The sequence below is a fragment of the Vanellus vanellus genome, assembly GCF_965231255.1.
Source record: "Vanellus vanellus genome assembly, chromosome: 6".
Lineage (NCBI taxonomy): Eukaryota > Metazoa > Chordata > Aves > Charadriiformes > Charadriidae > Vanellus > Vanellus vanellus.
The window spans coordinates 22030558-22043624 of record NC_138911.1 but is presented as its reverse complement, the minus strand read 5'-3'; the positions used below and the strand labels follow the sequence as shown (position 1 = coordinate 22043624).

The 13067-nt window shown below is 37.2% G+C and overlaps 1 protein-coding gene across 1 annotated transcript in view; it reads right to left on the bottom strand.

The window, feature by feature from the left end:
* Positions 1 to 13067, bottom strand: part of PDHX (pyruvate dehydrogenase complex component X) — a 65308-nt gene that overhangs the window by 18389 nt on the left and 33852 nt on the right. Inside the window, exons 6-8 of the mRNA XM_082485422.1 lie at positions 11456 to 11639; positions 8499 to 8646; positions 1647 to 1705 (exon numbers count right to left, since the gene is read on the bottom strand). Coding sequence (XP_082341548.1) covers positions 1647 to 1705; positions 8499 to 8646; positions 11456 to 11639 — 391 coding nt within the window. The remainder of the gene's footprint in view (positions 1 to 1646; positions 1706 to 8498; positions 8647 to 11455; positions 11640 to 13067) is intronic.

Below are 13067 nucleotides of genomic sequence, written 5' to 3'. Positions count from 1 at the left end.
ATATAGATGAATTGTAAACTAGGATTACATCCCATTACTTTTCTTGGCTGGTCTTTTTGTGTAGAATAGGAAAACACAAAACCTAATCTTTCATTCCTCTTTCTCTCTGTCTCCTGTTCCTTTCAGCTGCTCTCTGGTGCAGAGATTTGTTAATCCATGCTTGCAACTAGCAGTTCACAGTAATTTTTGGATGTCACTATTGACTTGTGTTAAGGTCTCATTAGGCCACAAAAACAAGCTTCTTGCTATGTTCACGTCTAACAAACACATAGCAAGCATATTTAGCTCCTCCTTTTTCTGTATAGAATAACTTGGGAAGTTTCTTCCAGTCTATCCAACGTCCAGAATTTCTCTCAGGTACCTGCTTATGAAACTGCCTAGAATCCTGCCTATTTTCTGTCAAAATCTATAGCTCTTGCAATTATACATTAATATCTAGATCATGTTTGGCTAGAAATTTCTCAAGTCCATTCCACTGCAGTGTTCTCTCTCTCAATTCCATACAGCCATGGGAGTAGTTCCTCAACTTAAAACGTAACCTCCTCCTTGAGTTTTTGAATAGATAAAATAATCCTGGCAAAAGATAAAAATGGCTCTCGCTTTATTTTCGATGTTTTTATATTGTTGTGAGGTAATGCAACTAGTCTGGATCCTTGTTCTGCTTTATCTTGTGTGTTTGTAGCTTTTAAACTCTGCTGCTGAAACGATGAAATGATACCAGAAATGTCTAGAAAAGCTAAAGATTTCCCATATAGCTAGAAGGTGTGATCACTGTGCAATCAAGAAGGTGTAGATAACAAATCCGTGTCAATACCAAGCTTCTTCAAAATTTGCATTCACTCATTGTCACGCATAAGAACATTGCCTTGATGATGAGGGCAAACTCCATAAAACAGTTTCAGGATCAAGCATGCATCCCCCTTAATTATCTGTCTACATGACAAAGATCTTTTCCAGTTGTTAATGATCACAAAAAGACACTATTTCCTCCTGAACCTTAAAAATACTGGCCTTCAGAGCGGTCAGAACTCCCACCTATGACTTACTCCAAAATTAAGCGCAAACTTAATTTAAACCAAAACTACTCCACATCTAAGCAAAACCACCACAGTTCTTTCTTTTCACAAGTTTGGAAATAAGATTAATTTCACATTATGTTTTCCAAGTGATTATATTTGAGACACTCTGGACTAAGAGTCGACAGTTCCAAAGTGTGGGAGTTCTCCTAAAGAAAGATTTCTGAAACCTTTCAGTTTCAAAAAAGTAAGTGGCACTGGGAGTGTTTTCCAAGCAGAGCAATCGACTCAAATTGGAAGGCAATGTATCCAGTCCTACCAAGAGAACACGCAAATAGCTTATGGAGACTGTGAAGCCTCTGTAGTTTGGCATGGAATAAGTAGACCATAATGAAATTTAAGGTCTTAACTTCAGAATGTATTACAATCGTTTAACTCTTACACTGACAAAGTGAACAATGACAGCTTTAATTTTACCTGGAGAGCTTAAAAAAAACCCTGACAATACAAGATAAACAACTACAAGATTTGCTATGATTGCATTCATATCTCCATATAGGCTCACAAAATATTTCTCTTGTCTCCTTGGAAGTTTACTATAAAACTTTTTTTAGTCATTTATTCACTTACCTTCAGAGTAACTGCAGTTGCCTTGATAATAAAGTCATTTACAGATACTTTAATGTCATCTGCAAAAAGAAAAAAAAAAAAAAGACAGTCATTGCTCATAAGATTTGTTTATCAGCATTTGTGTGATGACAAGATTCCCGTGATTCAGCAGATTTGCTTCTTTGAAACATTGCCAGAATGTAACTAATCTTCAAACTACAATCATAAAAGCAAGAAAACTGTTCTCCCCTTTGGGACAAAAGGAGTATTATCAAGGAAAAGTCTCCAGGGCAGAGACATTCTTGCTAGCTGTTACTAGAAGGTCAAAAAAGCTGCAAACTTGAGTATTACTCCTCATTCTTGTAAGTAGCAGCCCATATGTGTATTATGCTTTACATATTTACTGTCTATGTAAAAATCTATTGTTGGATCTAAATATAGAGAGGCAATACTGGAGACTATTTATGTTGTGTGATGCATTAACAGGAATAATTGCAGAGATCAGCTTTTATTCAGTTATAAATCAGAAGTATGTTATTCTCCAGTGACCACTGGGGCCTATAATGTAAGAATTAGCAAGGTGAAGGCACCTGTTAATCCTTAAAATGGATTAACAATATATTCAAAAGCAGGCTGCAAAATAACATGAGAGCGACAAAGTTGTTAAATTAAAAGCAAAGCTACCAACAAAAAAGGTAGCATTAGTTGGAAGGAGATAAAATAACTTTGAGAGGACTGGATTTTTTCAACGTGAGCCTAAGAAATTCTGCATAACACTTAATACATTTGCTTCCTTTCCCCAAAAGCTTGGGAGATAGGAGGGATGAAAGCAATGGCTGTATTTGCTCTGCATTATTTTCTTCCAAGTTTTAGGAGATCGGAAGTATTAACTAAAATCAGGACTGGCAGCAGAACCAAAGACTAGATACAATCCAGAACATGCCTCAGTTGCTACGAGGTTATCCTGAAGATGCATGATATTTACACAATATTAAATGCATCACAATAAAAAAGATATATTACTCTACTACCATCACCACTGCTGCCAGCTGAATAGATGAAGAAGCAGAAGTACTTCATTTCCGAGTCCGGCTTATGGCATGTAATACACATACCTTTAGAAATGCTTTTGTAAAGGAAGAATTATTTATAGATAATTATATTAAGTGAAATCTTCTTAAGTGATCATAAATTTGGAGCAATGAATCAAGCATCCACTTACCACATAATGGACTTGCAACGTTTGCCATGATTAGCTATCTATGGATAAGAAGTGAGCTAGAATTGTAACGTAACACAATGGAATCTGCAAGTACTATGGTGCATTGACAGAATTTCACATCAGACAAACTTGTATCTTGGTCACCAAATATATTTTGGTATTTAATATTTTATATTTTAATTTACATATTACATTCCTAACCCTTAGCAAAAATGTCACTGTCCATGAGGGGGGCAGGAATACAGTGAAAATACAAAAGAGTATAGTTAAATGAAGTATGCCTGATAATATTTTACCCTCAATCATTGAGGTTTACAGTAGTGATAATTGCTGTATTTTACCCCCAAAACAAAGACGTTTACGGTAAGGAATGCCACACAAGACTTGCATATTACATCTCATCATGTAGTAGAAACCACCATAACTTCCATCAGAAAAAAAATAAAAATCTACCAGCACTATCTCTGCAATTCAATTTTATACAAAGACGTACGGCTCTTTGGCACCCCTATATTTTTAAAAAGTATTCATTAAGAATTCACAACAGCAGGAGACGCGAAATATTTTAAGTGAGCATTCCTAAGACATTTTTTTACTTCATTTCTTATTACCTTCTACTGTTTAAAGAAAATATCAACATAATAAATGGTCCTTAACATTAACTTGTGAATAAGATATCATTAAAAAAAAATCAGGTAGAAAAGTGACCTGGGTACTCTTGCATTTAAGAGTAGTCATTCAATAATCCAGTGAAAGGAGAAGCAGCTCCTATATCATTGTCTAGAAGACCTGAATATACCAGTCTAATTTAATTTAGGACCTCACCAGCAGATAAAAAAGCATGGGCTAGTCACCAGTACATAACAGTAGCCCTCCAATGTCAGCATTCTAGTTCCTAGGTGTACAGCCCTGTGACACTAAGCTGAGAGAAAGTTCACTCACAGGGTAATGCCTCGGGAACAGCAAGTGACTACGAAGTACCTTAACATTCCTAGAGGACTTACATGTATTGTGCTATAATGCTGCAACAGAACATCTTTATATTATGATAACCCAGGAAAAATGAAACAGTCTAAATTGGTAGAAATACCTGGTTGCAAGCAAATCTTTTGTTATATCAACAAAAACAGGGGTCAAGGAGAGACCAAAGATCATCATCCTCTTTGTCAGAGAGGCATATCGCCACATGAACACTTACTTATCTGTGTCTAAAACCTAGCTGGTACCTCTGTACACAAAACTTTTAAAGGCTAACTTCATTAGGTTAACCTTGACAACCCTTTTATACACATCCACATGATAACCCATTCATGTAAAGAAATTTAACTTGAACCTTGAAGATACTTTTTGATGTTGTACTGTGACAGAAACAAAACTGGTTTTCAACCTTGCCCCAGAGGCAAAGCTTTCAATAGATCAAAAATGCTTCTACTCTAGAGCACCAGCATCTAGATGACCCAAGTGGGGGAACCCTATTAAAGACTTAAGCTGGAACAGATGCCACATATAAAAGTTTCATTCCGGAAGGGGTTGGGCAACAACAACAAAAAAACCACACCTACCTACAGCTATACCTGGTATAATATACAGTGAATATTGGATTGCTGATGTTTCTGCCTTTTCCTGAAGATAATAAAATTACTCATTCGAGTTATGTTGGTCTTGTCACCAAAACATTTACAGACGGGACGAAGAAAGCATCTGAAGACCTAGGCAATCTATCCAGGACAACTACAATACCACTTTTTTGGTAAACAACTAGCAACGCACCCCCCCAAAACCATAAAGGCTAAAGGTGACTTTTAACTCTTGTTCTACTGCTATTCTCCTTCGTCATGCTAGAAAAACCCCAACAAACAAATAAAAAAAACCCAACTGTGCAAGAATAAAGACAGGTGAACAGCACCAAGAATGTTTTGGTCAAATCACTGAAAGAGTGTAATAATTCGCTAGAAGAACAACTAATTGTCGATCATCACCCAAAGCAGTAATCAAAACATTACTTTGAGACTACCAATTCACAATGTGTCACTGATCAGAAGTATTTATGTGACTTTGGAGTCTGTATTTCATTGACTTGAATCTGACAGGTGTCTCCCAAGTGATAGAATACCATATTTTGCTCTCTACCAAATTATTTATTACAGAGAAGTCATTTAATGCATGTTGTTCAATGAATACTTTGTACCTAAGAATAAAGGGGCACATAAAAGTGTGTACCTCCCTGGGATACGAAGAAACGCCAACTCTTACCTCCCTGTGAATTTGTACAAGTGCCTTATCAGTGAAAGATTCACACCCATCCATTTTCCAAAATTTGGTACCCAGGTCTTTTCTTTCAAGAAACAAGAAGGGACATGATGTCAGGATATCTATTAACAAAATCACAAACTGTTTTACTACTGCGCCCTTTCTTCTCTTATTTGACATCAGTCCAAACTGAATCTTCTACCCCTAGGATGCTAAAATACCTTTCAAGTTACAGATACCTCAAAAGATCACCTGAAACACTATTTGGACTCATTTCTGTGAAACCAACATGTTTTCTTTCAAATTTACTGAAACTCATTTCAATTATCAGTAAAGCTTCAAATCAAAAACAAGCTTTATTTTTACAAATCATATTGGTTAAAATACTGTGTTTCCAATTATGTATAAAAGAAGGAACTTAACATTAAAAAAAAATAACCAAGTTTTAAATATATAGCATACACATTTTTTCCAGGCGGTCATTTAAGGTTTCTCTAAGACATTGCTTAGCTACTGCAATTTGACAGAATCACACTTCAGGGGTACCACCCTCGAGAACAGACCTCAAAAACTGATTGTGGGACCCATCAAATTCAATCTCTCAATTCCAGAACTACTTATGTTGAAAGTCCTCCAAACTGACATCTTTTCTATTTTTAGTCTCATTCCTCCTCATTCTTATTTTCCAGAAATGCAGCCTTCAGATGTACAGCAATGCATTGTAACAACTCATATTTCGTCCCCTGTCAATCTTTCAGGCTCTCTTCCTTGTCAGCTTGGATTAGGTTCTTTATCCTTTCAAAGCTTTTGTTAAACACAGCCTTACTTACTACTTAGAAAACTTAAAAAGGTCCTTTTACTCTTCCATGACTTTTCAAAGTCATTACTATATTTTGCTTTGCAAGTAATAACTGACTGATGATAACTAAAGTCTCAAAACTGACATAAAAGCCTAATGACCCTTGCGATCTGGGGTCAGTTTTCAAGGCTAGTGTTCAGACCCTTCTAACTGGCTTGTACAAGTGTGAAGATATTTGTGGCCTGATTCTGTAAGTAAAAGTCTCTAGTTTTCACAGACTTCAGAATATGCAGCATTTCTCGGAACTGGACCAAATTTGTGCAGATTAAATAAAGTCACAGCAATAGGTGGCCACAGCTTTCACGCTCTGCTCTAAATGCTTCAATAAAGCAGAAGAAAGCACTCAGTTTCTCAATCAGTACAGTAATAAAAATGTAAATTAAAACTATCCTGCTATGCTATACTGAATGCAGAGCTCACATGGCTTCAGAAAACTATCATTTGAACCTGAACCTATGAGCTTCCAAAGCATGACAGCAACGATGAAGCTTTAGAACAAAACTTGAAGTGTCACGTGTCGCTGCCTTAGACCTATAAATATTCACTTTTCATTATTGTGGTAATGTCTAAAACAGCATACACTATTAATTCTATTTCTACTACTTGGTGTAATAATGAGGATACACATTTACAAGCTGAACTATTGAGACCAAATGATTTCAATGGTACCAGAAAAAAGGACTAGTTCAACACCAAAAAGGATCCATGTGAGATTGTTTATGTAGCTTCCTCTTGTGTTAGAGTGGTGTATACTCCCATGAATGTCTTTACTCTTCAGAAGCAAACTTTGGTCTTAAAAAGACAAGTATAGTAAATTAAAAAAACACCCGTTTCTCCTCATTATAAGATAATGGCCCTTCAGATTTTTTTACCGAGTAACAAACTTAGTACCAGGCTATGAGGTGTACGTATGCATGTTTCCTTTAGCAGAGCTTCACTGCTTGCTTGTGCAGCCTGAACAGTGTGGAAAATGAGATTTCATAAAATGGAATGAATGAAAATTAAATTCATAAAGTGGCAGAGATTAATCTGTATGCCTGGAACAGTATCCAAACTTTGTAGGTATTGAAAAGTCAAGCTTTATAAACAAATAAATCATTTTTCCACCAGCATAATTACCTAGACCTCTCAAAAAAGTAATCAATATTTTCCCAATTTGATTTGAAAAGGGATCTCTCCTCTAAAAGAATGAAAATTCATTTAAAAAGCTACACCTAATTGGTTTGGCTGCAACTGATGAAGCAGACATCAACTGACCTCAAACAATTTCCAGCATCTAAACCGCAACAGATGTCATTTTAGGCAGAGATAAGATACTGCCAATTCAATAAACCTGCTAACCTCAGACACTAGAAATACATATTCTTTGTGAATAATATTCCACATTTTATAGAAACTTAAGACCAGAAAAACTACTTACAGATATTGTGGTCAATCATACATGATCTTGACCTATTTGTCAAGTTCTGCCTCAAAACCAGACAGATTTACTGAGATGGCTACTCTTCCTGGACAGCTGTATCCAAACCTCAATGTATTAGAATACATCGCCATGTATTAGAATTAGAGCTCCATGGACAAGCAGGAAATTGAAGGCAGGCTTTGCTGCCACCTGGGCCTGTCTCCCTTCCCTATGGCTACTGCTTCCTACTTTGCAACATCACCTCAATTGTGCTTGATTAACTGTTTTACAGGTCTGATGCCAAAATGTATCAGTAGATTAGGACAGCTGAAAATATCAAGTTTTGGCATCAGAAAGAAAAAAGATACTACAGAGGCATATGCAGCACAGGTTTTCAACTGCTTAATCCAGCTTTTCTATGAAGAAAAATATCTTAAAAAAAAAAAATCTACAACCTTTGCAAGCAGCTTAGGAGATAAATGAAGATGGAAGATGTGACTGAAAAAGAACAGGGAATTCATTCATTAATTTTTTCCACAGCTTACCACATTGGTGACAGAGATATGACCTTGCTGCGAAAAACAGTCAACAATGCAAGAAAAACAGTGCAACTGCTCAACAATTCTCTCTCTGATCTTATTTCATTACAGTCCTTTAAATTCTTTTTCAAGATGTGCATTTTATGGAAAATAGCTTTATAAGTGTGATGTAAAAAAGAAACATTGCATTACAAAATAAATTTTTCCGCAAGCTTAAATATTTGAGTCGAAAGAAAATTGTACATTGTACCTAGAAGGACAGAGCGTGACGGTATTTTACTTTGAAGCTTCCCCTATTATGTTTCACATGAATAATTTCAGATTTTAATCATCAAGAAACTAAATATTGCAGCATCTGGATGTAAGGAAGTTAGTAGGCAAGTAACACCTTTGTCTTCCTCTGTCTTGATAAGTTGTCCAATTCGATAACCACAGAGAACTACAGCTTGATACCAACGTACAGAATGCCGAAAAAGATTAATTATTTCAATGCATAGTGTTCTGCCTACACAAAAATCTACACCTCCAGAGCAAGATTATGTAAACAAGACAAACTACGCATTGGTACACATTTTATATTAAGATCAGTTTAATCACTAACCTTTGGCTAATTCTTTTCTTAATCTCAAAATAGCATCAATGTCACAGTCAGCAGCAGCATATGCATGAGGTATAGTAGTTTTAGACTCTGTTAATCTCTTAGCAATAACTCTTCGGATGTTGCTAGCTGGGATTTCTGTGAATGTGCCCTGAAAGAAATCATATGCTGCATATTAAATATCAAGAGAGCAAACATACTTCCCCTTTGCTGAAACAGGACTCCAGCATTGATGTGTTATCATCAGTGATGCCTGCTCACTTCAAATATCCCCTAGATATCAAAAAGTGATATATTCCAGCTACTGAAATTAATATGATTAAGATCCATTGAGGGTTTTATCTAGTCTATTCCACTTAACTTGGATCAACACAACAGGTTTTATAAAATAAAGACAGTTTCATTTTACAGTATAGAATTAATCCTACTATTCTAACAGACTGCTTAAAAAAAAATAACTTCCAAATATTCAGGCATTAATTCTTAGCCAGAGTATAAGCACTGTTCAATCTGCCAGACATGGCATATTGCTCAGAATTTGCTTTGTTCCATTTAAATTATAATAGAATATTTCCTCAGTAAGCTAATGAGCTAATGCTTTTGCAGTTCCCAGAGTCATTCCTTAAGACAGGCTTTACTGCATATCATTTTTGCTATTTTTCTCTCTCCTTCCAGGTATATTCAGTGATGTTTCAATGCAGAAGTTTTCCCAAATTCTTCATAGAAGCAAGTCAACTTTCAAGGAATCTCTTGAAATATCAGTAACTACAGAAAGCAAGAAAATAAGTGATTCTGTAAAATGTTATTTTGTATACCTAATTTATAGCACATATACTACATACTGAGTAGTACTCAGCACAACAAATTCCAACATGTATGTTCTGGTGCAATCATAGAAACATTTCTTTCCGTAATGGAAAAATACCTAAGTTTGAGCTTTCTGGGCTGTTTGGTTCTTTGCACTGTGCAAAAGAAGCAGCATTTACTGAATATTATGAATTGTAGCTACACTGTAAACTTCAGCCTGTAAAGATACTTCAAGATTAGTTCTAGGGCCAGTTTTGGCTGGATGAGGGGAAAGTCGTGGATGTCATCTACCTTGACTTTAGCAAGGCTTTTGACACTGTCTCCCATGACATCCTCATTAGGAAGCTGAGGAAGTATAGGCTAGATGAGGTGACAGTGAGGTGGATTGAGAGTTGGCTGCGGGACAGGACTCAGAGGGTTGTGATCAGCGGCACAGAGTCTAGTTGGAGGCCTGTAACCAGTGGTGTCCCCCAGGGGTCAATACTCGGTCCTATTTTGTTTAATATATTCATTAATGACCTGGATGAGGGGACAGAGTGTATCCTCAGCAAGTTTGCTGATGATACCAAACTGGGTGGGGTGGCTGACACCCCAGAGGGCTGTGCTGCCATCCAGCGTGACCTGGACAGGCTGGAGAGCTGGGCAGAGAAGAACCTAATGAGGTTCAACAAAACCAAGTGCAAGGTCCTGCACCTGGGGAGGAGGAATGCTAGGCACCAGTACAGGTTAGGGGCTTACCTGCTGGGAGATAGCTTGGAGGAGAAGGATCTGGGGGTTGTGGTAGACAGTAAATTATCCATGGCCCAGCAATGTGCCCTTGTCGCCAAAAAGGCCAATGGAATCCTGGGCTGCATAGGGAAGAGTGTGGCCAGTAGGTCGAGGGAGGTCATTCTCCCCCTCTACTCGGCACTGGTGAGGCCACAACTGGAATACTGTGTCCAGTTTTGGGCTCCCCAGTTCAAGAGGGACAGGGAACTGCTGGAGCGAGTCCAGCGAAGGGCAACTAAGATGATTAAGGGCTTGGAGCATCTGCCTTATGAGGAAAGGCTGAGAGAGCTGGGACTCTTTAGCCTGGAGAAGAGAAGGCTGAGGGGAGACCTGATTATGGCATACAAGTATCTAAGGGGTGGGTTGAAGAAGGATGGAGCCAGGCTCTTTTCATTGGTTCCAAGTGACAGGACGAGGGGCAATGGGCACAAGTTAGAACACAGGAAGTTCCGTTCAAATACACGGAAACAGTTCTTTACGGTTCGGGTGACAGAGCACTGGAACAGGCTGCCCAGGGAGGTTGTGGAGTCCCCTTCCCTGGAGATTTTCAAGACCCGCCTGGATGCAGTCCTGAGTAATGTGCTCTAGGCAATCCTGCTTTAGCAGGGGAGTTGGACTAGATGATCTCTAGAGGTCCCTTCCAACTCTGATAATTCTGTGATTCTGTGATTCTGTAAAGGTTTTTTCAACCCATTTTTCACAAAAGCTTTTCAGTTTCTACTAATGTGCATTTCAGCATGGACATTTATTCTTTAAAAAATAATTTCTGGTATTTCTAACATTTCAAATTAACACAGAAACTGTATTTAGGTGCGAGAGCTGGCAAAATTACTCTTCAAAAGCAACCACTAAATCCTTCCCTTCCTCCTTTCTTGACAACAACAATATCCATCAGTGGATATTTACATATACTTGGATATATACACATACATCGCAGGAAAGCAAATAAATGAAGTACAGTAAAAACAGATCAGGATTCAAATTTCTCTGAGTTTGGAAACAAACGCTGACATACTGATCCTTCAGGGACTGAGATAAAGGGTGTATTGTTCATTTCCAAACTAGTGGCATGTTCTTGTTTGGGAACTGAAATAAAACTGCAGCCTCCCTTGTCCTTTCCCTTTCCAAGGCCTGCAATACAAACTTTTTCATGGCTTCAATTTGCAAGTTACACAAAGTAGAGTGCAGATCACAATTTCAAGAACTCTGCAGTTTGAATTACACTGCTTTAGAATCACTCAAACGTACTAAAAACTGCACATACCTGGGCTTGGCATCTGGCTGGCCTTAGTTTTCTTGTCTCTCATGGGAATCTCATATAGCTACCCAGGTAGCCATGGCAATACTTAACCATAGCAATGTTGAGGACTTAACAGACACCTTACCAGTGCAGCAGGTTGTCCTGGTGTGGAAACTGGTGGAACAGCTGGCCTTGGATAAGCAGAAGTCACAGCTGTTGCTTGCATAGCAGAAGCCACTGCAGTAGGCTGGGGAGGAGCTGGAGAAACCACAGGTTTCAATTCACTGGTTTTGCCCTTGTGCTTCTCTTGCAGAAGCTTGAGAGCATCCCTGGTGATTAAACACAATGAAATACTGACAACAGCTATTTCAAAAATTTCTGAAGTATTACTATTCCATTACTTATTTTAATTAAATAGCTACTTCTGTACATTTGTTTCTGTTGTCAAACCAAACATTAAGAAGGTGATTATTATTAACTAATATGAATTTTCTGTCTCTTTTGTTGTATCTTTTTTAGGAAATTCTCATTAACTTCTGTGAATAAAAGGGCTTGAATAAGTAGTAACAGAAAACATTTGCGTTAGAAAAGCATAACATTCATCATCACTAATTGTGAGTGTACGAGCACTAGCGATTCTTCTAAATAAGATATGAGTACACCTAGGCTATAAAGTCTCAAATAAAAGCTTTCATCTGTTATATTAAATTCAAATGATTACAAATATAATTAATTAGTGCTCACAGAAAATTGAGTAGTACATTTGTCATTCAATTCTCTGTACCTTTCTGACAAATATACACAAACAGGTATAAACAGTATACAAGTCCGTAACTTCATAAGCAATTTGAAAAGATAGCACCACACTAAAGAACCAAAGCCAAACACTGAGTAACATCTAATAGACCCAGGTATGGTTGAACCTTGTCTACTCTACCAGCATTCTCCCTGGGTCTTCATACTGATATAGCTACCACCACAAAACTTCCCTTTTGAGGGCACAGTATGACCGACATAAGTAAACTCCCATCTTTAAACTGTAATATTGTATCTACCCTAGGTACACTGTATTTATAAAGCAACATGCCAGAGATTAGCACCTATGAGGCTAAACAGAAAAGACTGCATTTACACCACCACTGCCAATTGTAGGGCAAGTTTTGCAGTTGTAACTGCATCTATACTAGTAACTTGTTAGAAGAGCTGTATCAGTCACAGATCTCCTCTCTTTATGCTCCAGATCTGATAACAAAAGTCTGTGTCGTATACCCTAGATAAATCTCTATCACTTCATAAAGACACCACCACAGCATGCACACAAAGGTTTATGTACGCAAAGTTTTATTACATAAACTGGCAGAGGAAATTAAAAATAAATGAAAAAAAATAATCAGACTACTTAAAACCATACCATGGATTTGAAACATAACCCATAAATACTAAACAAAGCTATCTAATTTTGTTAGATTAGTGCCTGAGTGAGAGTCTATTCTTGAGTGAGAGTCAATACTTTGTGTTGGTAATTTTTTGTAGAAAGAACAAAATCCCAGAACAATATTATGCGTTCTTAGTTCTTCCTATCAAAGTAGCAGTTCAGAATCACAAACTGAAAACTGAAAAGCTCTGTATGTTCTATGTAATGCCTTTTACTGATTGGTGACTTGCTTCAATTTATTTTTAGTTTCAATACATACTTCAGCAAATGATATTAAAAATAAATAAATAAAAACAATTACTGAGCTCAGGATCCTTGTCAT